Genomic DNA, 26,873 nt, shown 5'->3' on the forward strand with positions numbered 1-26,873 from the left:
CAAGACTAGTAGAACACAGTAAAAATAGATGCAATATCGTTACAACTCACTATCAAAATTTACGCAGAAGGACAAGAAGGAAAAAAGAATGAAAAGGATGTGTCTAATCCTTTAATTGGTTAATTAGTTTGAATGGTAACTCTTCCCTCAAATATCAGAGTCTAATGACATTAATTTTAAGAAGCCCAAACATGGATTTATACACATTCACTCTCTCCATACCAAAAACATGGTGAACTTTGTTAAAAGTTACAAATGACTCTTAAAACACAGAGTAATGCACAACTTAGTAAAAATCACATTTCGATGATTAGACAGTTCAGTGACGTGTCTCCTAAAGTTACCATATTTTAGGTGATAATATCTTAGGATGATACGTAGGAAACTATGATGTAGATGTAGTATTAATTAATTTATTATTGAGAGAAACCTGAAACTACCTAAAGAGAGAGAGTGAAGAAGAGACAAACAGTACTTCAGGAAGTACTGAAAACTTACGATTTTTCTGGAGTGAATGCTAAATTATCATCACTTTCATGAACTGCAAAGTCTCTCAAATTACTTAATACAAATACGCTGTTTTCCATAGACAATCATTCGTGTAAATGCGCTAAAATATCCCATAATCTAACTCTGTAAAAACTAACCTATTTGATGCCCAAACCAGATCTTCTTCTTTAAATTCTATTCCATCTAGATGTTAGAATTTCCGTAATGTCGAGAGATGTACTTGAATGGAGAACACAGTTTTGAAATATACTTGGGCTATAAAGTGTAATGAAAAATATCACAGACACTTAACAAATATTTTAACTGTCATTAAAATTACAGTGTAGCATAGGCCAGGCTACATTCATTTCATTTTTTAACCCCTTATTACCAGCCATTGAGATTCACATGTGTAAAGCAATTTCACATTGGGATTTGCTTCTGTATTTCTAAAATGTTCTTAATGAAGAATTTCATTTCCCAGGAACTTCTTAATCATAAAAAATTAATCATATAAGTAGACAAAATTATTAATAGTTCAAAGCTCATCTAATGCATGATGCCTTTTTTGACTCCCCTGGACAATATCCTTCTTCCATCGAAATCTCACAGCTACCTTTGTAGTTATGACGCGTAAGGAAATTATTTCACTTTACAGTATAGTGATTTGTTAAATTTTCCATGAATAGATTGAGAATTCCTGCATCAATAAGTCAGAGTCACTGAGTCTTACGTATCTTTGTATCCTCCCTACCACCATGTCTAACACAATCCCTTGAAACTAAGAGGCAATCTATATGTTTATCTGAACTTGCCAAAATAAATCTCTTTCGGTATACTAAAAGCCACCTTCTCCAAAGGGTTCTTAGAAAAGTAAGCTATATTTTGGCAAGTACAAATGTTATTTTTAAGCTTTATGGAATCCATGCTAATTTACTAATTATGTTCTCATTATAGAGAATATTTCAACACTGCTTAGTCATTAAAAAATAAAATAATTAGAATCTTTCCAGTTAGCACAATAGTTATGATTTCTTAATCAGATGTATATATATATATATATATATATTTAAAACTAACTGAAGTTATTAAACTTTTCCCTGCTAATGTAGTAAGAGTGCCGAAAATAATGTAAATTAACAGATTTTTTAATGGATAACTCCAAAGAAATGCAAGAAAATTTTTTTATGGTGAGAAAAGACGTAACTGTGTGTTTATTATGTAAAGTAGAAAACAGAATTTAATAAATATAAATGGATTATGTATTTTTTCATTTATCTATCCAGAAATCATTGACAGGGCATTTATGTTACATCACATATGTCTAACAGTATGATAGTTACTGAGGTCATAAAGCTAATTAAGCTATAACCCCTGCCTTTCAAGAACCTGCACTATAGTGAACTCATAAAAGACAATCTAAGCATTAAAAGGACATTGGGGTTGTCTCTGGCTGAGGGAGCAGAGAAAAGGGTTTGCAAAGGAAGTGACATTAGAACAGGGTTCAAGGTTTAAGCTTCATTGTGCAGGTTTCAAGGGATTTTAGGGGGGAGCATGGAAGTAAAAAAAAAAAAAAACTTGCTGTTCTTTTTTAGAAAGAGATTTGGGGAAGAAACTGCTCATCTAATAATAGTCTAGTGAGCAGATGAGGACCTAGTTGATGTAGGAGAAACCACATTTGGAAGATATTGGGTAGGCAGAAACATTAGGACTTGGTTATAGATTTAATGAGGGAGTGAGAAGAAGGAGTCAAAATGACATTTAGGCCTTTAACCTGGCAGATGGACAAAGACATTAAATAAAATCTAGATGATCAGTTAGCAATTATTTATTGGGTAACTACTGTGTACCAGACACTATTCTAGACATACAAAGTCTGTTTTCATTCCAGTCAGGAGAAGCAGATAGCAAATGAATAATCCAAGATAGTGATAAGTGTGATGGAGAAAATAAGACAGAGTTATGTGACAGTGACTGGGGGAGGGACACATTAGCTGAGGTAGTCATGAAGAGTGACACTTCAATGATAAGGAGGAAGCCAAGTGAAGCTCTGGTTTAAAAAATCACTAGCAAATACAAAGCCTGAGATAGGAAAGGGCTTAACATCATCAAGAGACAGAACGGCAGGCGGCTGGTGGATGGGGATGGGGAGAAAAATGAGATTAGAGAGAGTATGGAGTTCCTTGTAGCCCACTGCAAGGAGCTTAGCATTTATTCTAGTTACTGTAGATAGTCAGAGCTTTTAAGCCAAGGAGTGATGTGATCTGACATATTTCTGTCTGCTATGTAGAGAATGGGCTGGAGGAGAAAGAATGGGGGCCTGATAAAAGGGGTGGCTTAGACTGTTCTAACAGTGATGATGTTGAGAAGCAGTCACATTCCGGATATAGAGGGCAGGATGGCAGGACTTAGTGACAGACTGGATGTGCAGTGTGAGAGAAAGAGAAGAACCAAGGTACCTCAGGGGGTTTGGTTCTAAATCATTATATAGATATAGGGTGGTGATATTAAACAGGGATGATTAAAACTTGGGCACAGAAAGGCTTCAGGGTGGTGGCGCCAGGTATCAATAGTTCTTCTATGGGTTAAGGAAAGGCTGAACTGTGTAGAAATTTGTAAGTGAAATGTTACATAGGCAGTTGGGTACAGAGTCTAGAACTCAGGGGAGAGGTCTAGATAGAGACATATTTTAGGAGTCATCAACTTCTACACAGAATTTAAATCTAGGAGGCTGGATAAGACTCATTTTTGACTATATCTAGGTAGTGTATGAAGGGTAGAGAGAGTTCAGCAGTGTTTTCACTTTTGTTCTGTTTTGTTTTGTTTTCTTGAGACAGAGTCCCGCTCTGTTGCCCACACTGGAGTGCAGTGGTGCGATCTCAGCTCACTGCAACCCCCGCCTCCCGGGTTCAAGCAATTCTCCTGCCTCAGCCTCCCAAGTAGCTGGGACTACAGGCACAGGCCACCATGCCTGGATAATTTTTTGTATTTTTAGTAGAGACAGGGTTTCACCATGTTAGCCAGAATGGTCTTGATCTCCCGACCTCATGATCCGGCTGCCTCAGCCTCCCAAAGTGTTGGGATTACAGGCGTGAGCCACCGCACCCGGCCTCATTTTTGTATTTTATTTTTGGAGATGGAGTCTCACTCTGTTGCTCAGGCTAGGGTGCAGTGGCACAATCTTGGCTCACTGCAACCTCCGCCTCCCAGGTTCAAGCAGTTCTCCTGCCTCAGCCCCCTGAGTAGTTGGGATTACGGGCGCATGGCGCCACGCCTGGCTAATTTTTTGTATTTTAGTAGAGATGGGGTTTCATCATGTTGCCCAGGCTGGTCTTGAACTCCAGAGCTCAGGTAATCCACCCGCCTTGACTTCCCAAAGTGCTGGGATTACAGGCGTGAGCCACCACGCCCAGCCTCATTTTTGTATTTTAAAGGGGAGGAATAACAAATCCCATTGTAGATGCTTACTGTCAAGTTAAATTACTACTTGGCTTTTCTGTGGCAAAACATATATAGCCTCTGAAAGTATTTCATTGTTTCCCTCTTGCATTGGGATTTAACCCTGTGGTCTCATTTATAGTCTCCCAGTCCACTTTTCTTTTTTTCTACATTAGTGAGCTCTCTGATAGCAAACACTGTCCTCTCATTGCCCAGCCACTACTTGAATAGAAGGCAGTTTTGAAACATCTGTTACTGCATGAGTATGTACATCCAGCCTTAATGATTAACAACTGACTATATTAATAGAGAGACTAGAAAGTAGCACAATAATGAGCTTGTTTGAAAGCTCCGTGGATTGTAATCTTAAAAGCATCTTTCCATAAGAATTAGTCTTGGAATTCTTTCTACCAATGAATCAACTTTGAAAAATAGTCAAGTTCTGCTGACATTTCCAATGAATCACATAACTAAGTGCTATGGTCTGAATGCTTTGTGTCCCTCCAAAATTCATATGTTGAAACCTAATCCCCAAGGCGACTGTATTAGGGGGTGGGAGGGGAGAGCTTGCATTAATGGGATTAGTGCCCTTATAAGGGGCTGAAGAGACTAGAGTTCTCCCTTTATCATGTGAGGACACAGCCAGAGTGCAAACCAAAAAAAACGGGCCCTCACCAGACACAAATCTGCCAGCACCTTGACCTTGGCCTTTCCAGCCTCCAGAACTAAAGAAATAAATTTATGTTGTTCATAAGGTATCCAATTTATGGTATTTTGCTGTAGCAGCCCATATAAAAGAAGACACTAAGCAACTAAACTCAAGTAATCGTGGATGATTTTTGAACCATCCTGGTGGTTATTTCCCAAATCCCAAACATATCAACTTTTATTTCCTATCAGAGATGCTACTTATGGTCAGCACTCACTACATGTTTCTGCCGCCCAGGCTGGAAGCCTTGAATTCCTGGGCTCAAGCAATTCTCCCACCTCAGCCTTCTGAGTAGCTGGGACTACAGGCGTGTGCCACCACACTCAGCTAATTTTTCATTTTTTGTAGAGATGAGTCTCTCAATGTTGCCCAGGCTGGTCTCAAACTCCTAGCCTCAAGCAGTCCTCTTTCCTTGGCCTCCCAAAGCACTGGGACCACAGGTATGGGCCACTATGCCTAGCCTCACCAAATGTTTGAATAAATGAAAGAGATCAAGTTGCTTCAACATATAAGATGGACATTTTTCTTTGTCCTTGTATCCTACTTTCACCATTATATATTCAGCTCCATGCACAGTATCTTGAGTACAGTCAGTGTAATAAATACTTACTGCATGCATAAGTGAAAGAATGAATGCACAGTTTTATGAGAAAGATGATTTTCTTCCTCCTCATGAATTTACTTCCTATATCACATCTTTAAATAAGATGTTTTAAATAAGATGATTTTTCCTTGATTGTAAAATATTTGTTCACGGTGAAAAATATAAATGTAAAAAATAAAAATATCTCTTAAAAATATATTACTCTCTACTTATTACTCATGATTGTACTTATTCATTTAACAAATCTTTTCAACTACGTACTGTGGGCTACGCATTAGGGAACCACGGTGAATCACACTGGCCAGGTCCCTGACCTCCCTCTAGTTGTATGCAGCAATACCCTCATGTGCTACAACTAGAATACAGGTAGAGGTGTGTCACTACGTAGAAAGTTTCAAATTTCAAGATAATCCTTCCACCCTAGTACTTAACATTCCCCTTAAGTCTTAAAGATGATTATTTTGGTGATTAAATAATGTTAGTACATTTCTATATAGTTTTCAAAAGTATCCTAACTACATTTTCATGTAAACCCTTAGAGAGCAAATAGTTTTCTCATGTGAAAAAGAACAAACACCCTAGTTTTTCTACAGAATACTTTCAAGGAGTGTACTTTGATGCTGGAACTAGTAAGGCAATGGAGTTTTGAATGTTTTTTTTTTTTTGAGACGGAGTCTCGCTCTGTCACCATGCCGGAGTGCAGAGGCGTGATCTCGGCTCACTGCAACCTCCGCCTCCCAGGTTCAAGCGAGTCTCCTGCCTCAGCCTCCCAAGTAGCTGGGACGACAGGCACATGCCACCATGCCCAGTTAATTTTTATATTTTTAGTAGAGACGGGGTTTCACCATGTTGGCCAGGATGGTCTTGATCTCTTGACCTCGTGATCTACCCGCCTAGGCCTCCCAAAGTGCTGGGATTACAGGCGTGAACCACTGCGCCCGGCTGAATGGAATATTTTTAAGCCTTTCTCTACAAGTTAATGTACTGCCTATTTATTGAAATATATTAGTAAATAATCACTCAATTAAAAATAGTTTAAATGTTTTAACTGAAGGACTTGATTTCTGTTTTGTTTTGTTTTTAACAGAAAGTTTTCATTTCTAGCACTAAAAGAGTTTAGCACTTGGCAAGGCACTCCCTGTACTGCTATCCACTGACTTTCAGCAGACCACTTGTTTCCCTGTATTCAGGCACCTATGGCATAGCAAGAGCAGAAGTTACTATTTATCCTCGGAGGCATAAGTAATCATAGTGACTTGTTCAGTTTCACCGAAAAGGACTTACTCTGTTTCACTTACCTCCAAAGGTTGGTTGGCTTCTATGTCCGAAGTTTTGCCTCTTGCTGCCGTTCCTTGCTCATCTGTTGTATCTCCTATGAAGTAAAATATATATCTGTTTTTAAAACTTGACCATATTACTGAGGCCAAACTACTTGCTATTTGTTTGAAGTATCTTTTATTATACATTTCACATCATGGAAGAAACCACTATTTCCCTTGTTTCAAAGTAAACAAGCTAACTTAAAAACAGTAATTATAAACAGGTCTCATATATCATTCATAAATACATATACACACAACCTAAATGTATCCTGTTTTATCTAGATTTACTCTGGAAAAATCAAATAAATTCATATTTTATAAATTAAGTCATATTTCAAATAAACTTGGAAAGCTTATGACTTAAGGCAAATTATGTTGAAATAAAAACTCTTTATGATATGGATAACTGTCCTCCAAGTTAGTTTTTCATAAGGCTTACTCTTTGTAAGCGTTTGTGTGTCTGTGGATTTGCGTTGGAGTAGATGTGTATGTTTATATGTAATAATTAACCAGATGACAGATAATCCTTACAGCAGGAAAGAATAATGAACAAATGCATAAACTAGCCTTCATTTAATACTTTGATTCCTAAGGCTAGTGCCTGACTGGGTAACATTACTAAATGAAGTTGGTGAGTAGGCTGGCTTGAAGGACATAGGATAGACACAAACACACTTGGGTAAGTATAAGCAGAATTTCATAATTGGCCCATTTTATTAATTATCGCTAATGGTTTGTGATTAATACATGATAGAGACTACCTATTAGCCTACTTCTTTGAAGCATAATCAGATGCTAATTTAGCAATTTGTAAATTGCTTTTTCTTTAAAATTGGGCAATCTTAGGAATGTCCACAGCAGGGAAGATTACCAAAGAAATGGATGATGGCTTAGCTGACACTAATGGTTAGAAATTTGTTAATGTAAGGAAAAGTCATGAGTCTTGACTGGAGATAAAGTAAGAAAACCTTGTCTAAGCTTAACTTCTCCATATGCAACACAAAAGTTTAGTTTACTAATGGCTATAATCAAGGAAGAGTCTCATGAAAATTGTGAAGGATTAAATATAAGCCTGTTGATGAGAATGATACATTAGACTTTGGGGACTCAGGGGAAAGGGTGGGAGGGGGTGAGGGATAAAAGACTATACTTTGGGTATAGTGTACACTGCTCAGGTGATGGGTGCACCAAAATCTCAGAAATCACCACTAAAGAACTTGGCCGGGCGCGGAGGCTCACGCTTGTAATCCCAGCACTTTGGGAGGCCAAGGCAGGCAGATCACGAGGTCAGGAGATCGAGACCACGGTGAAACCCTGTCTCTACTAAAAAATACAAAAAATTAGCCGGGTGTGGTGGCGGGCGCCTGTAGTCCCAGCTACTCGGAGAGGTTGAGGCAGGAGAATGGTGTGAACCCGGGAGGCAGAGCTTGCAGTGAGCCAAGATTGCGCCACTGCACTCCAGCCTGGGCGACAGAGCGAGACTCTGTCTCAAAAAAAAAAAAAAAAAGAACTTACTCATGTACCAAACACCATCTGTTCCCCCAAAACCTATTGCAATTAAAAAAAAAGTTTGATTAAAGTAATAAAAAATATTTATAAGCCTGTTAAATTATAAAATCATGAAACAAGAACTAAATTGGTAGCTTACATATTTAAGATAAATTAACCCACAAAATGTTTACAATGCATATTCCACCCTATTACTTTGTTCTCTGTTTTGTGCAACATCATTATTGTTGGGCAGGGCCCAGCACACAATAGGTGTTCAATAAACATTAGTTGAATAAATTAGTGAACTTCTCTTTGTAGTTGATGGTAAAACTGTGACAAGGCCAGGCATGGTGGCTCACGCCTGTAACCCCACCACTTTGGGAGGCCAAGGTGGGTGGATCACTTGAGGTCAGGAGATCGAGACCAGCCTGACCAAAACATGGTGAAACTCCATCTCTACTAAAAATACAAAATTAGCTGGATGTGCTGGCACATGCCTGTAATCCCAGTTACTCAGGAGGCTGAGGCAGGAGAATCGCTTGAACCCCGGAGGCAGAGGTTGCAGTGAGCTGAGAACGTGCCATTGCACTCCAGCCTGGGAAACAACAGCGAAACTCCATCTCAGATAAAAACAGTGACAAGATAAGACTTTATGATACATAATAAAAACTATATTTGAGCATACATGTTTGTAAAAACATATTTGTGAAGCAAAAGAAATCCCCTATGTCTGAAAGTGAGGGATAAGAGAACCTCCAATTTACACTGGAGAAACCAACGCATGAGGAGTTTGGTTTGCTTAGTTATAGGCATGAGACCACAGGAACCTGAGTGGCCAAGATAATACAAATGTCTGTACAACAAGGTCAAGGTTGTGTTTAACAATGCACATGCATGATGTTTCTAAGAAAATATGTATAACTCACTATAAAAGGTCCTTTACTCGAAGAAATATTATTTATCTTTTAAAAAGATTACTATTCCATCCAGTCACACAAACACTACATTTGGTTAAAATCATGCAGCACAAAGTCCTTCCTTCGCCATTTTCTGACGTGGAGGTGAGTATCTGCACAAAACTTTCTCCCTACTGCTTGAAAAACCAGAAAGGTTATCAGCCAGTGTTCTTAACTTCACACAACACATCTGCCTGGAAGCAATCGCAGAATCACTATTTACTGAAATGCCATGTCTGGCGATGACTCAGATAGGACAATAAATGATTACAACGAAAACTGCCATCTGCAAGATTGTTTCTCTGTAAACAAAGGCATAAAAATGAAAGCTGAACAAACAACAAACAGAAAAGAATGGGTCACAACGAAATATAATTTTTGAAGTTTTTTTTCCACCCCTTGAACAATTATTTTATTATGGTAAAAATTCAGTTATTTTCTGTATTTTCTCTAATCCATATAAAAGTTAAATACTATAAAAATAAATAAGCAAAAATGGGTATGAGAAATATGAAATAAGGTACTTAAGTTTTCAAATATCAGTTAATTCTAATTTATATCTTAGATAGATAAATTTCATTTGCAACTCAGACATTATAACAAAAACAAAAACACTGACAATTTCATAATACCTTACCTTTCATATAGGCTTTTAAAAAACATCGCATTTGATTACTGTCGGGCAAGCACAGTAAGATAACTCTGCCCACCCCCAATTTACAGGAGAGTGAAACCTAAGGGGCAAAGGCACTCAGTGACCTGCCCAAGGTCTCCCACATAGAAAGCAGTCACAATGGGAGCAGAACCCAGTCTCTTGACATCTCTGGGGATTCTGTGGTCTGGCGAACAGTTCCAATGCATGTGGGCCAAGGTGGGAGGAAACTAGACTCTGAGTTAGGGAACAGGGTGTGAAGAGAGGAGCCAAGGGCTCTGATAGGGAGCTCTGAAGGCAGGATCTTGTGCCTTCTTGTCCTGCAGACAGTTTTCATTACTCCTTTTTGCTTCCATAGGCCCCACAGATTATCTGTTTTCTTCCCTTTTCAATGGTGACATCAAATACTTCTGACTGATGCAAGACTTTATTCTTCCTTCTGCTCCTTCAAAGCAAATACACAGTTCCCTTCATATTTTTGAGGAAGTTTTTAAGGCTAGAAACAATTTTACAAGACATAAAAATTGTCCTTATAGTACAGCCATGCGATTTTCTTTGTTTCAAATGTAGTTTTTATTTAGAGTGAGTAAATGATAAAGGCTACATATACATACTAATGAAGCTCTTTTAGAATTTAAAGGACTGAGGTGAAATTCATCTATATTTTAGATGAGGGGTTAGCAAATTTTTTTTTGTAAAGGGTCAGATAGTAAACATTTTAGTCTTTGCAGGTCATAAGGTCTCTGTCACAACTTCATAATTCTACCATTGTAGTCACAAGCAGTCATAGAAAATATGTAAACTAATGAGTGTGGCTATGTTCCAATAAAATTTTGTTTACAAAAACAAGTGGCAGCCTGTAGTTTTCCAGTCTGTTTTAGAGAAATATACGCCTTCCATCTTTTCTGGGATAAAAAGTTGAATGATGGCCAGGCGCAGTGGCTCACACCTGTAATCCCAGCACTTTGGGAGGCTGAGGCAGGTGGATCACTTGAGGTTTGGAATTCAAGACCAGCCTGGCCAACATGGCGAAACCATCTCTAACAAAAATACAAAAATTAGCTGGGTGTGGTGGTGTGTGCCTGTAACCCTAGCTACTGGGGAGGCTGAGGCAGGAGATTTGCTTGAACCTGGGAGGCAGAGGTTGCAGTGAGCCAAGATCACACCACTGCACTCCAGCCAGGGCAACAGAGTGAGACCCGTCTCAAAAAAAAAAAAAAAAAAAAAAAGTTGGATGATGTTTCAGCTATATAAGGAGGTGAGAAAGGAATGGTCATTAGAGTACCATCATGATCCCATTCTACTGGGTGAGGATGGTTGAGGGGAGAAATGATGCTGAAGAGTGAGCACTACGTATAAAGGAAATTGGAAAGGACAGAAATTTCCAGTGATGGGAGAGGAACCAAATCCTACTTAGGTCACCCAGAGGAGGCTTGTCTGAAGGGGTTGGTGGCAGGTGGGTGATGGGGCAGACACTTGGTTCCCACTCCTTATGTAATCATAATAGGTTCATTGTCCATGCATGTGGTAAGTCAATACACTGAGTGGTATGATTCGGATGTGTGTCCCCTCCAAACCTCATGTTGAAATGTAATCTCCAATGTTGCAGGTGGACATGCTGGGAGGTGTTTGGGTCATGGGGACAGATCCCTCATGAAGTACCCTCCCTGTGGTAATGAGTTCTCACTCTATTAGTCCATGTGAGAGTTGGTTGTTTAAGAGTCTGGCATCTCTCCTGCTTCTACTCTTGCCACGTGACACACTGGTTTCCCTTCACCTTCTGTCATGATTGTAAGCTTCCTGGGGCCCTGACCAGAAGCAGTTGCCAGCATCATGCTTCCTGTAGAGCCTGCAGAACCCTGAGGCGAAATAAACCTCTTTTCTTTATAAATTACCCTTCTCAGGTATTCCTTTATAGCAACATAAACAGACTAATATACTGAGACACTGGGCTGCAGCAGTAAAAGAACTTTAATCTTAGGGCCACCAATGAGGAGACATGAAGAAACCTCAAATCTGTCCCCCAGAGGAGTTTGGGGGTAGGGTTTTTAAGGGTTTTGGAGTAGGCCAAAGTGTGGAGACCACTGACTGGTTGAAAATTGCAGGGTGAAGTCATGGGGCAGGGAGATGAAGAAAGGGTATTCTCTTGCTGATTTGGTTCCTCTGTGGGGGTCTTTAAACTGGTTGGTGTTAGTTGTTCCACTAGAATCCAGGATCTGCTTAAGTAATTCTTCAACAAGAGCTTAGGATTCTAGTGTCAGGGATACTATCTTGAAAGAAAACCAGAATCCTATCTATAGGAACAATGGGGATACAAATGGTCAGTATCTGGTGTTACATAAATTTTGGTTACAAAGAAATGGTTCAGCCGGGCACGGTGGCTCACGCCTGTAATCCCAACACTTTGGGAGGCTGAGGCAGGTGGATCACCTGAGGTCGGGAGTTTGAAACCAGCCTGTCCAACATGGAGAAACTCCGTCTCTAATAAAAATGCAAAATTAGTCAGGTGTGGTAGTGCATGCCTGTAATCCCAGCTACTTGGGAGGCCGAGGCAGGAGAATCACTTGAACCCAGGAGGCGGAGGTTGTGGTGAGCCGAGATCATGCCATCATACTCCAGCCTGGGCAACAAGAGCGAAATTCCATCTCAAAAAAAAAAAAAGAAAAGAAAAAAAGAAAAAGAAATGGCTCAAAGTACAGCCGGAAGAATGCTTAATTATATCTATATATTTCTGTTCAGAATTCCTGTTAACCCTGTGAGGTCACTTCCCTTATGCTTCCTTCAACATGGAGGAAATTCCATTAACATTCACCTCAGGCCTCTCTCCACTCTCCTGTCCACTGGGTGTTGCATTTGGGAGGACTTGGCCGCAAGTGGTTCTGTCCCCTTGTCAGAGGCCTTTGAACCAGTGACTCTATCTTGAATAGGATCTGGATAAAATGAGGCTTAGACCAGCTGGGCCACATCCCCAGGAGGTTAGACATTCTTAGTCACAAGATGGGATATGAGGTCACAAGATAAACATCACAAACACCCTGCTGATAAATGAAGATGCAGTAAAGAAGGAAGCCAAAACCAAAATGGTGACGAAAGTGGCCTCTGGTCATCCTCAATGTTCATTATATGCTAATTATAATGTATTGGCATGCTAAACAATACTCCCACCAACATCATGACAGTTTACAAATGCCATGGCAACATCCAGAAGTTAGTCTATAAGGTCTAAACGGAAGAGAAACCCTCGGTTCTGGGAAATCCCTGCCCCTTCCCTTAAAAACTCATGAATAACCCATCCTTCAATAAATAACCATAAAAATAGCCAACCAGCAGCCCTTGCAGCTGCTCTGCCTATGGGGCAGCCATTCTTTTACTCCTTTACTTGCTTAATAAAGTTTCTTTCTGCACCCTGTGGACTCATCCCAAATTCTTTCTTGCAGGAGATCTAAGAACCCTCCCCAAGATCAAGATTCCTTTCCAGTAACTTCTCCTTGCCTCTCTCTTAAGAATCAAGGAACACAGGCAGCATGTTGCTGTCTGCTCTGATCCTCCACAGAAACATCCTCCCACTTGGGGAAAAGCCTGGCCAGCTCAGCATATTCTGTAACTGAGTGGAACTAGCTGACAAAAAAGCCAAGCTCTGTAAAATATTTGGAGGTTTATTCAGATCCAATGTGTGTGTCCGTGACCCAGGAAACAGTCTCAGGTCCTGAGAAAGTGTGCCTGAGGTGGTCAGGTTACAGCTTGGTTTTATATATTTTAGAGAGAAAGAAATTACACGCAAAGACATAAATCAATACATGTAAGGTATATATTGGTTCAGCCTAAAAAGTTGGGCTATCTCAAAGTAGGGGTTCTTACAAGTCACAGTTGGATTCAAAGATTTTCTGATTGGCAGTTGGTTGAAGGAGTTCAGCTTTGTCTAAAGACTAGAAGTAAATGCTTGAGTTAAGAAAAAGGGCATTGTGGAACCCAAGGTTCTTGTTAAGTAGATGACGCCTTCAGGTAACAGCCCTATAGAGAATATCCTAAGTGTCTCTCTTCAGACCTTAAAGGTGTCAGCCTTTCATTTAATCTCTCCTAGATCTGGGAAAGATCTAGAAAGGGAAGGAGATTCTCTACAGATGCAATTTTCCCCACAAAAGACAGCTTTGCAGGGCCATTTCAAAATATGTCAAGGAAATATATTCTAGGGTAAAACATTTTTATTTCCTTCAGGGTCTGCTATCTGTCATGAGGTCCTATACCAGTGTCAGGTTGGAATTTGGTATCTTATTGCTACAAAGAGTCTGTTTTTTTTTTTTATTTTTTGAGACGGAGTCTAAAAAATAAAAATAAGAGTCTGTTTTGTCAGTCTTATAATCTCTCTTTTAACATTAATGCTAGTCAGTTGCTCCTAAACTCCAAAAGGGAGGGTGTATAACAAGATCTCCTGTCATAATTGGGAATTCAGTTTTTCAGGCCCAGAGGGGCTCTGTTCAGTCTGTTGTGGCGGTTTAGGATCTTACTTTTGGTTTACACACTCAATCTAATTCTGGGATTCAGATTAGGACGCCCTTTTGCTCCTTGTTATAAGCCACATTCTTCAACACCAGCTTTATAGGCAATAAAGATGAGAGTTTGGTCTCCATCTGTTCCTTTCTCCCCGCCCCTCGACTGGCCAGATCTCATTTGGGGAAGAGGGCTGTTATTATTGGCATGCCCGTTAGCCCAACAAGACTGGAAATGGGCTGCTGTGGACTGCATTGGAGCCTGTCTGCATGCAAAGGGCTGTGAATACAGAAAACTGTTTTTCTTTTTCTTTTCTTTAATTAAAGATGATTTATCTAGAACTCTGTATCTGAGAATACAATCTATGAAACACTGGTTGCAAGGGGTTCACATGGAAAAAAATATTTCTATGGTAAAAAATATGAGAAAAACCTTCAGAATGCAAGTTCTCTTCCAGTTGATTTCCTAATGCACTTTAGCATCTAAGAAATTCTGCAGTGAAGAAACTTAAAAAAAAATTTTTTTTCAAAGTGTATTTGACTGTGGAGCCATTTTATTCATCTGACACCTATTAAACATCTTGCAGAGCTTCATTAACACGCCATGGGAAATGCTGATATAACATTAATAAAGTTAAATTTGGTTATAAAATATATTCTTTTCATCTGACTCTTCAGAAGACTCTCTATATGGCCAAATTTATTTGCTTTTGGACATTCATTTTAGACAATGCTAACCCACACTTTTTTCCTTTCAATGTTTTTTCATGGCTGCCTTTTAATTCATGACTCCCTGTTAATGCATTTGGGGCAGACTAGCAGTATGTGACTGCATTCTGCTACACGATTCTGATTCCAGAATAGTTGATCATCTATAAAGAAGAAAAAGATAGCCAGGCACCTTGAAGACACAGGAGAAAGCCCCAGTACTTAAAAATATCTCCCCCACAAATTCCACTAATTAGAGATTCATTAGGGTTAATGAGCTCGCTTTTAAAATGCAAATACCCTCTGGGAGTGTTTGCCTATTAGTCATTCACCAAGTGAAGTAGTGGAAAGAACAGGGGAATGGCCACACCATTAACTCCTTTTCATTCTTCAGTCATACTCATTATTCTAGGCAGCCTGGCACTGTGGAAAGAGAATGGATTTGAAATCTGACAGAACTCTACCCAAATCCTTTACCAAATCTATGACCTCGTACAAGTTACTTCTCAGTTCCTCAATTTCCTCATCTGAAAAATGGGAATAATGATACATACTAAGGCTGTTATAAAGATTAAATGGGAAAACATATTAGATACTAATTGCAGAGAAGGATGGGAAGCCAGGGTAAGGTCTTGGTTTCGACTGCTATTTTGTCTTTGCATGTAGCAATTAGTGATATGCTCATTTAGCATCAGAGAATCTATAGACTGAATGTGTGTGTCCTCCCCGACCCCCGCAAAATTCATATATTGAAACCTAATTCCCAATGTGTTGGTAGTAAGAGGTGGAGCCTTTGGGAGGTCATAAGGTCATGAGGGTGGAGCCCTCATCAGTGATTAGTGCCCTTAGAAGGGGCTGAAGAGAGCTGGGTTGTCCCCTTCTGCCATGTGAAAATGAAGCAAGAAGATGCCTTCTACGAACCAAAAAGCATGCCCTCATCAGACTCCAAACCTGCCAGCATCTTGATCTTGGACATCTCAACTTCCAGAACTGTGAGATATAAATTTCTGTTGTTTGTAAGCCACGCAGTTTATGGTATTTTGTTACAGCAGCCCAAACAAACTAAGACAGAGAGGATGAGAGGGGAAGGTCCTTACATGTAATCTTATTAAATGCTCTGGCAGCATTGTGAGGTAGGCTTTATTGTATTCATTTAACAGAGGCAGACCTGGTACTAAAACCCAAGTCTGTTGACAATGACAAATTATTCCATAATATCATGGTGCTTCCCATTACTTATCAAAGCTTGAGTTAAGTTATCCAATTCAGTTTTAAACACATTACACTTAAATCTCTTCCAATTCAGTTTAGTTTCTCCTCCTACTTTTTCTAATTCTGTCCATTTAATCCCTGTCTGTTTTCCACCATAATGAAGAAAAGAGGCATAGAGAGAAAACAAAAGTACTAATTGGTTAAGACATGGCTTGCCCAGGAGCCTGGTCAGGATTCTGTTGACAACTGTTATAACCTCAAAGGAAAATGAGCCAAGAATAGGAACAGCTAAGCCATAGAGGAAGGAATGCAGTTAGCAAACAAATATAGGAAAGGGTTCAAGCTGACTGTGAATTAAAGAAAAGCAAATTAAAATGGCACAGAGCATGTAATAAATTAGCATACCAAAATTATTAACACCCAAAATTGGCAAAGGAAAGAATTGGCACATGCAAAGTGAATGCTCAATAAACATCTGTTGATTTGACTGTAGGTGGGAGAAGGACAGTAAGAAAGAAAATGCTGCATACACACTCACTAAGAGCTAATAAAAAGAATTATAAATGATTGCTAAAATATAAAGAAAGTTTCAAACTAAGGGTTCACCAGAACAGGTAGTCTTATATATTAGTGAATTTTCACACATATTTCTATACAACTTTTAGGCACCATGTTAGATTTTAAATGTGATTGCTATTCAAATTATACAGCTCAAAAACATGCTTACTACTTTAAAAGCATTGGGCCACACTGAATAGTTAAGCTTGCTTAATCTGGAAAGTAAGAACACCAACAAATCTAAATGAGGTCATATCCACCGGTCAGTCCTACCGGCCTGCTCTTAATTAACTTGTCTTGGGCTTCACTGATGTCCTTAGTTCTGAGTCTTGTTACTTTGTAGCTATGGGGTAATAATTTTTCTGGAAGATCTTGACGGAACCCCAAAACATCAATTTAGCCATTTAACACTTTGTTAAAAACAATTCTTACTTCTAGGCTGGAAGACTAGAAACTGAAAAGGCCAAATTAACTTTGTATATGTACACTTGTACAATACTGTATTATGCTGTACAAATCTGCATCTTGAAAGATTTTTTTTGTTGTTGCTGCTAATATCTTTCCCATGTCAGAGTAAATTTACATACTGCTGGAAGCATAAGTTGGGTCAACCATTCCTCAGCCTGAATCCCAAAATATTGCCAATAGAAAGCTCTACAAAGGGCTGTTCTCAGCATTACACTGACAACAGGCTCTACAGACTCTGCTGAGGACAAACAGGACTGCCATAAAAAAATATTTTTGGTGTGTACAGCTTAAAGCCTAAATATGTAAATAGAAAATAAAATATGCTCCAGCTGGGCACGGTGACTCTCGCCTGTAATCCCAGCACTTTGGGAGGCTGAGGCAGGTGGATCACCTGAGGTGGGGAGTTTGAGACCAGCCTGGCCAACATGGTGAAACCCCGTGTCTACTAAAAATACAAAAATTAGAGGTGTGGTGGTGTGGGCCTGTGGTCCCAGCTACTTGGGGGCTGAGGCAGGAGGACTGCTTGAGCCCGGGAGGCAGAGGTTGCAGTGAGCCAAGATCGTACCACTGCACCCCAGCCTGGACAGCAGAGCAAGCGAGATTCTGTATCAAAAAAAGAAAAAAAGAAAAAAAGAAAAAAAGTCACTTGCAAATCACAGATCATGTAATAATCAGAAGAAAAAAACACATGTTAGAGATAGCACAATGTGATAACTAGATGAAGGCAGAGTTCAGTTTCAAAATGCAGAAGCTGGTTGGTTTTATTAAAGATGTCACACACGTCATTCAGCTATACAAGATGAACGTGATTACTGCCCTAATTAGGATCAAAATTTGCTATGCCATACTTAAAATGTTCATATCAGGAAAGAGATTTGGTCCCTTTAACAACTCAGCTAAGCCTAAACACTACAAGGCCAGAGGGAGGAAGTTCTAACCTGTTCACTGGCCCACTGACTAGAAGCAGACACACAGCAATAGTGAATCACCATTAGGAGCCTGAGAAGAAGGGCCTGAATGGGCCTGAATCCAAGTTTAGGGTTATAAACTCAGGGCTGCCCTCCTTTATTTATGAGACTTTTAGTTGGGCTACAATATGCAGACAGAATAAAGTGAAAATCATAGGCTGGCATGGGATGGATGTGCCCCCCAAAAGCAAGGTGCTATTAGTAGCAGGGAACAGGGTTTTCACCTGCAAAAACACAGATAAATCCTGGGATGTCTAGTTACCAGTAGGGCAGTGCATCTCACATTCCGGTGTACACAGGAATCCCCTGGGGTGCAAATTCCTGAGTCTCACAAGAGAGTCTGACTTGAAAAGTCTGGTGAAAGGCCTAAGAATCAAAATTTCCCAGATACTCTAATGCAAGTGGTACATGGACAACACTTTGAGAAACACTGAAGCAGACAGAGAGCCTTAAACAGTGGACAGACTATTATCTGCCTACTTTTTACAGTCACTGTCTCCTCCTTCCTTCATCGATTCCGCCCACATTGTTCTAATATGTAAAGAATAGATAACTCCGTATGAAGATTGGGGCTCACTAAGTAAATGTTCCCAAAGGAATTGAAAGCAGAGTCTCAAAGAGATATTTGAACATACACCCATGTTCACAGTAGCACCATACACAACAGCCAATGGTGGAAGCAACCCTAGTCTGCATTGACAGATGAATGAATTAAAAAATGTAGTATAAACATATAATGGAATATTATTTAGCTTTAAAGGGAAATTGATACATGCTACAACATGGATGAAACTTGAAGACATTGCTAGGTAAAATAAGCCAGTCACAAGACAAATACTTTATGATTCTACTTATATGAGATACCTAAAGTAGTCAGATTCATAGGGACAGAAAACAGAATGGTGGTTTCCACGGTCTGTGGGGAGGGGAGAAGGGGTGTTTTGTTTAATGAGTACAGAATTTCAGTTTTAGTTCTAGAGATCTGTTGTACAACAATGCGAATGTACTTATCACAAATAAACTATATACTCAAAAATAGTTTAAGGTGGCAAATACTACATTGGTTTTATTACTAGTAATGAAAAAATTTAAGAAATAAGATGTTTTTCTCTATTTAAAACAATAAATTGGTACTTTTTCAATTTGTTTTAGTTTTGTTCTAACAATTGTTTTCATACAGATGTTATAATAAGTCTCTACTCCATATTCACATTGTTATTTTAATAAATAGATATTTAAAGGGAAAAGGAAAGTCATGTGAGGGAAATGTGTTTTTTTTTCTCTCTGCCGTAGAATTGGTTATGGCTCAATAAAAAGACTTACTACCTGGCTACAAGAAATAGTTTGACCACCTGCCCAGCTACTATGCCTTGCAGCAAAAAAATAATAACCAGTATCAGAGGAACACACTTTGACCACTTTGTACTAGTACAATAACGTTGTTTTTGTTGATGTGTATCTGCAAGTTTGCTTGTATGTATATCACCAGTACTGACAGTGTTTGTGATACTGCATATCAATATGCTCGACTCTAAAAAAATTTAAACTGCTGGTTATAAAAATAGAAATTTTTAAGTAAATGAAGAAATTGAAAATATAAAGTGTTAGGTAACAGATGAAGCACAATTACAGATTATGGAGAATTTCAGGGCTAATACGTATATCCTTTAATGATCTAGAGCAAAATACCTAGATTTCCTCTGAAGATGGGACATTTTTCAATCTTCTTAAGTCTTGATGTCACTAGAATGGGAAGAGGAGGTTGCTGCAAATGAAATTCAAGTGTTTTGGTGGGGAGAGGTTTGATATCAACAAATATTCTAAGTCCCCACCCCCACCAACTCCCCAGCCCCTTTACCTGACTGCTGGCTGTGCTTCCTGTAGAAATCACAGAAAATCTGAGGAGTTGAGAGAAGGAAAAGGAGAGTCACCAGGTACGAGGCAGCGGACAAATCAGACATTGAGAGCCTGCTACTGGTAGATCCTAATCTAACAGCTTGAAAACTCTGACCTCAGGAATTCCAAAATAGGATGATACTATAAAATCAGAAATATAGAAAGGTATAAAAGCAAGAGCTCATTAAGAAGGAAGAAGCACTGGGTGACAGTGAGCAAGTGGCAGGACTAAATAGTATGAGAATAAATAGTATGAGAACCTGCTTGATTACAGAGTAAAATGTGATGATAGAGAAGGGACCACTCTTAGCCTAAAATATTCCCCAACACAGATTTCAACCAGCTAACAATTATGTACTCAATCTTCATGCTTCAGCTTCAACACAACTACCTCAAGACTACCCCAATAAAACCCATGTCTGCTTTACAAGTTATATGTTCTCCTTCTTCTCCAAACCACTTCACACATATGCAATCACTTAATTACACGCAGTCCCTTGTTTAATAGTTGTTGTTCCCACTAGACTATCAGTTCCACAGGGACAATAATGTGTCTATTTGCCACAATATTCTCAGCATCTGGTAAAGTGACTGGCACCAAGTAGGCTCTGACTAAACGGCTGTTTCCTGACCGCGGCATCGCGGCAAACATGGTATGATCAAGAGAGGGCGGAAAAAGTCTCAGAAAAATTTAAGTTTCTGATGAAACTATGGGTTACGTGAAGGAAATTTAAGAGGATACACTTTGGTAATAGGAAATAAGCTTATTAATAGCACTTTGACCTGGGTGAAAGGCAGAAGCTGAACAAAAGGCTTAAGGAGAGATCTACAATCACAACTCTAATGTGAAATTTGGACAGGATTTCTACAATAAGGACAGGGTAGCTCAGCTATAAGATACTTGGAAATACTTCCCAGAAGTTTGCAAGGGTAGAAGAAACAGGGCAAGGAGTCAATAGTGACTTTGAAGCTGCATTAGGAAAACTGATAGGTCTCTGGTATTCTGTGGACAAGACAATATGGGAGAAAGGAGAAAGAGAAGAGATTTTACTGGGTTCTGCATAGTTACAATGGAGTTTGAGGTAAATAACATGAAATATAAAAGTTGGCTGAGACTCCAAAGGAATTTTGATAAAGTAATTTTATTTATCATATTGTATTCAATGCTGTATTTTAAAGTTTACTAATATGTATTTGATTAATTTAAAACATCTATTTTTTCAAAGCAGTACTATACTAGAAACACATGGCAACAAACTTACAATTTTTTTTTAATTCCTCTAAAAATAACAGTACTGTTTAAAAAATCTGGAGTCATTTCAGTTTGAAAAGAAGGAATCACTAATATCAAGACTGGTTAAAGAGCAAAAACATTTACTCCTTTAAAGTTAAGAAAATTATATATGGTTTATATACTTTAAACCTATATTTCTAATTACCAACAAATTCCACAGTACTGCTTGGTTTCATAAATTAGATATTCTTGAAATTAGACTTACTTCATTAAATCCCCATCATATATTTATATCATCATGACTCAGTGTTTTCGAATAAGTTCAGCGGTTTCCTAGGGGGCAGGTTTAGTGAAATTAGAATTCAACTGGACACGTGCCTTATTGCAAAACAGATTTTAAAAATTCTAATCTCTAATAAGTTGTTTTAAGGCTTGGAGGACTAGCGTGGAAAAAAAAGAGAAACATATTAACTAACCAGCTGTTTTATGCAAAGTTGTCTAAGAGTAGCGACTTCACTCAAATCAACTTGTCTCAGTCAAATCCCTTCTCTTCTCCCACTCCCATGCTTTAACCACATCCGGACTTAAAATGAGGCAAACCTTCCTCCTCCTATGGCTGTCAGGTTCTCTCTTCACCCTGGGAGAAAGCACATCAATCCCAGTGAGAGCAAGGCATCTGGAAACCAGAGCACAGTGGCAATAGGGAGAGCCTTTCAATCTAAGGCAAGAGCAAAGTATTTCTCTTCTCCACTAAACTGATAATAAATTCAGTGGGCAATAACACAAATTATAATAACAATAAAGATTACAGTTATTATGTAAAAAATATTTCTCTGAACAAGGCTTACGGGGGGTGGGAGGGAATACTGAATGTTTACTCTTCTGTAAAGCATCAGCTGATCTGTACACTATGCATCTACCTCCCCATCTCATAGCAAAATTAGTAACTGATGATGGTTGACATTTTCAGTAATGTAACAAACAGGAGTTGTGCACCATCTGATAGACTGCAATGAAAAGAACACATAATTATTGTGATATTCCTAGCAAAAATTTCTGAATCATAACCTGCATCTAACTGCAAAACATGTCAGACAAACTCAAATTGAGGGATATTTTACAAAATAATTAGCTTGTAATTTTCAAACATGTCTAGATATTGAAGGTCAAGGAAACACTGAGGAACCATTCAAGATGGAGGGAGATTAAAGAGACATCACAAGTAAATGCAACATGTGACTGGATCCTTTTGCTGTAAAGGACATCACTGGGACAAAACATAAATGTAGGAGATGCCCTTGCTTTTAGGAAATGCACACTCAAGTCTTGGGAAGTAATGAGACATCATATTGTCAATTTACTCTCAAAAGATTCCAAAAAAAACAAAAAGCACTTTGTACTGTTTTTGTGATCTTTAAGTTTGAAATTATTTCAAAATAAAAAATAAATAAGAGGAATAGTTAGGATGATTAGAATACATGGATATGATATATAGATAGGTATAGAGATAAATATATTGATAGATACATCTCACAAGTTCCTTTAACCCACCAACTAAAATGGAACTAATCCTTTACCCCTTTCACCTTCTCCTCCTAGGTACTCTTTGTGTCAAGGAAGAAAAAGTATCACCAATTGCCCTTCTTCCTCTTCCTCCCTCACTCCCCACATCATGTCAGTCAGCTAGCTGGCTCTTTTCTTTGCTGGCCTCCACATTCAGCTTTCTAAAGCCACTGACTCTACTCAAGTTTAGGCTACCATGATTTCTGTGATTTCCACAAGTGGCCACACAATCAATCTCCCTTTCCCCACTTGTTCTCTTTCCTTCAATCCATTCTCCTACTCTTTCTTAACACAGACCTGGCCTTTGCCCCATCCCACAATTATTTTATGGCCCCTATTGTGTTTAGGATAAAGGTCAAATTCCTTTTCATGGCTTATAAGTCCAGGATGATCTGTCCCCTGACTAACTCTCATCCCTTTTCATTCCTTTGGCTCCAACTCTACACTCCAATCATAAAACAACTTTCAGATCCTCAAATCTGCTTCCTTTCAGGTGTGCTATTCTGTCTGTCTTGAACATTCTTCCCCATTCCATCTCACCTCTTTCCACTGAATACACAATCAATATTGAAGAAATAGTCAATTTAATGAGTAAATGAATGATTGACTTCTTAAAAGTCTTACTGCATTTCTCCCAAACCATTGTTCAGAAAGTTTTCATTCTATCACAACTTTTTACCACACCCAGATTCACTTCTTATATAAAATTCTATGCCTACTTGATTTATTGGTGTCTTTTTCTCTTTACCTGCTAAAATCTGAAGGATTGATATCAGATTCTTTAGACACTTGGAAATGACCATACAGGAAAAGTTCCCCACAAATACTACACATGCCACAAAAACTCCAACACAGTTCAGACAATTAGAGAACCTTTCTAAGAAGGGGGGGCAGAAACTAATGTAAAACATATTCAGGTGATATGGTAATATGTAACTGGGTTGGTCTTGTTTATTTTCTGATATAGCACTTTTCCTCAAAAGATTTTAAGTAGGCCAGGTACAGTGGCTCATGCCTGTAACCCCCGCACTTTGGGAGGCCAAGGCAGGTGGATCATGAGGTCAGGAGATCGAGACCATCCTGGCTAACACGGTGAAACCCCATCTCTACTAAAAAAAAAAAAAAACACAAAAAATTAGCCAGGTGCGGTGGCGGGCACCTATAGTCCCAGCTACTTGGAAGGCTGAGGCAGGAGAATGGTGTGAACCTGGGAGGCAGAGCTTGCAGTGAGCTGAGATCATGCCACTGCACTCCAGCCTGGGCGACAGAGCAAGACTCCATCTCAAAAAAAAAAAAAAAGATTTTAAGTAGAAAATTTGAAGTCAAGGAAATCATAATTTCCTTGAAAATTTCACAAAAGGGGACAAACTCCTTATAATAAGCTCTTTCCAATAACTTTATTGAGTAGGAATGATTTTGCTGATTTAACAAGGGAAGGAAATAACAAAAGAGAGTTTAAAAAGTTCCCAGCATCATGAAACTCCTAAATAGCAGAGCCATATTTAAACTAAAGTCTGCCTAGAGTCAAGATCCACACTTCTTCTAATACAATTATAAAAGGAAACAATTCACTCAAAATTTTCTTCATAAGCAATATCCACCTTCAGAATGGCATACTATCAGTTTGCCATAGGCAAACTGGATCCATTTATCATCTTTAATTTCTTCCTTAATTCTTTAATTTCTTCTTCATCTTTAATTTCACCTCCTTTTGGTGAATGTACTGAATTAGAGTAGACAGCATACTGTGTCAACTTTTGGTCTTATTTTGCTTAACCAGAAGTACAGTATACTGATCATTTTATAACATTGTACAAAACAAACTGAATTACCGTGTGTAACAGGGTGCCTGTGAAAAGTTTTTTGTTGTCAGTTTTTAAGTATTCTGCTGGTGTAATTGTTTCTGGCTTTGGTGCTTTGCTTCTATTTTCTTTTAAGGACTTGGAACCAGTTTTACACCTCTCTAATGAAAGCACATCAGTTTACCTCTATAATTCCCAACAGTTCGTTTTTAAGCTACAAATCTTGGTAGTTAAGACCTGGAAGCAGCCTTTGAGATTATTTTGGCTACTGCCCTTCATCCTCGTTTCCAAACCCATTTTATAAGTGAAATCTGAATACAGTGTCCTGATTGTCCATTCTGATTCTCACTTCCCAGCCTCGTAGCTCAACAAACACCCAAAGACACAAACCATGCAGCATCTGAATTTCTTTTTTTTTTTTTTAAAAATAACTTCTATTCTACAAAAGATAGGATTCTCAAGTTGTCATATTCCAATTCTACAGTCATGAGAAATAATTAATTCCTTTGATTTTGATAAGAGAAAAAAATGTATTTTAATAACCAACAGCCCTGGCTTACAGACTATTTTGAGCAAGTTACAACTATCTGTAATTGATCTGACCTAGTTTCATTTTACAAACTTAGACAAGATGCGTGCAACCAGCCTGTCTCTTACAAGGATTAAATGAGACCCTAGATAGTCTCTTCCTAAAAATCAGCAAAACCACCATCTCAAAAGAGGACAGTTAATCTCCAGATCAGATTTTGCCAGTGAGTATGTGGGTCCACATAACAGATTATACACTAGGTTGGGTGGGGTGCCTCATGCCTGTAATCCCAGCGCTTTGGGAGGCTGAGGGAGGCGGATTACCTGAGGTCAGGAGTTCGAGACCAGCCTGGCCAACATGGCAAAACCCCGTCTCTATAAAAAATATAAAAAAATTAGCTGGCAGGACATAGGCGTGGGCAAGGACTTCATGTCTAAAACACCAAAAGCAATGGCAACAAAAGCCAAAATTGACAAATGGGATCTAATTAAACTCAAGAGCTTCTGCATAGCAAAAGAAACTACCATCAGAGTGAACAGGCAACCTACACAATGGGAGAAAATTTTTGCAACCTACTCATCTGACAAAGGGCTAATATCTAGAATCTACAATGAACTCAAACAAATTTACAAGAAAAAAACAAACAACCCCATCAAAAAGTGGGCAAAGGACATGAACAGACACTTCTCAAAAGAAGACATTTATGCAGCCAAAAAACACATGAAGAAATGCTCATCATCACTGGCCATCAGAGAAATGCAAATCAAAACCACAGCGAGATACCATCTCACACCAGTTAGAATGGCCATCGTTAAAAAATCAGGAAACAACAGGTGCTGGAGAGGATGTGGAGAAATAGGAACACTTTTACACTGTTAGTGGGACTGTAAACTAGTTCAACCATTGTGGAAGTCAGTGTGGCGATTCCTCAGGGATCTAGAACTAGAAATACCATTTGACCCAGCCATCCCATTACTGGGTATATACCCAAAGGACTATAAATCATGCTGCTATAAAGACACATGCACACGTATGTTTATTGCGGCACTATTCACAATAGCAAAGACTTGGAACCAACCCAAATGTCCAACGATACACTGGATTAAGAAAATGTGGCACATATACACCATGGAATACTATGCAGCCATAAAAAATGATGAGTTCATGTCCTTTGTAGGGACATGGATGAAACTGGAAAACATCATTCTCAGTAAACTATCCCAAGGACAAAAAACCAAACACCGCATGTTCTCACTCATAGGTGGGAATTGAACAATGAGAACTCATGGACACAGGAAGGGGAACATCACACTCTGGGGACTGCTGTGGGGTGGGGGGAGGGGGGAGGGATAGCATTAGGAGATATACCTAATGCTAAATGACGAGTTAATGGGTGCAGCACACCAATATGGCACATGGATACATATGTAACAAACCTGCACATTGTGCACATGTACCCTAAAACCTAAAATATAATAAAAAAAATAAAAAATAAAATAAAATAAAAATTAGCTGGGTGTGGTGGCGCACATCTGTAGTCCCAGCTACTTGGGAGGCTGAGGCAGGAGAATTGCTTGAACTCAGGAGGCAGAGGTTGCAGTGAGTCGAGATCACACCACTGCACTCCAGCCTAGGTGACAGAGACTCCGTCTCAAAAAAAAAAAAAAAAAAAAGAGGTTATACACAAGACATTCTGCTATTGTTGCGGTTTGTAGGCACAGAAGGTCAATAACGTGGATTAACTAGGATTAAAGTATTATTTTCTGATTACATTTGTGGTTCAAGTT

The 26,873-nt window shown here is 38.9% G+C and overlaps 1 protein-coding gene across 1 annotated transcript in view; it reads right to left on the minus strand.

The window, feature by feature from the left end:
• The window catches only part of UMAD1 (UBAP1-MVB12-associated (UMA) domain containing 1), a 240,832-nt gene that overhangs the window by 80,343 nt on the left and 133,616 nt on the right, over nt 1-26,873 (minus strand). Inside the window, exon 4 of the mRNA XM_063637086.1 lies at nt 6,539-6,612. Coding sequence (XP_063493156.1) covers nt 6,539-6,612 — 74 coding nt within the window. The remainder of the gene's footprint in view (nt 1-6,538; nt 6,613-26,873) is intronic.

Source organism: Symphalangus syndactylus, chromosome 3 (assembly GCF_028878055.3).
Source record: "Symphalangus syndactylus isolate Jambi chromosome 3, NHGRI_mSymSyn1-v2.1_pri, whole genome shotgun sequence".
Classification (NCBI taxonomy): Eukaryota; Metazoa; Chordata; class Mammalia; order Primates; family Hylobatidae; genus Symphalangus; species Symphalangus syndactylus.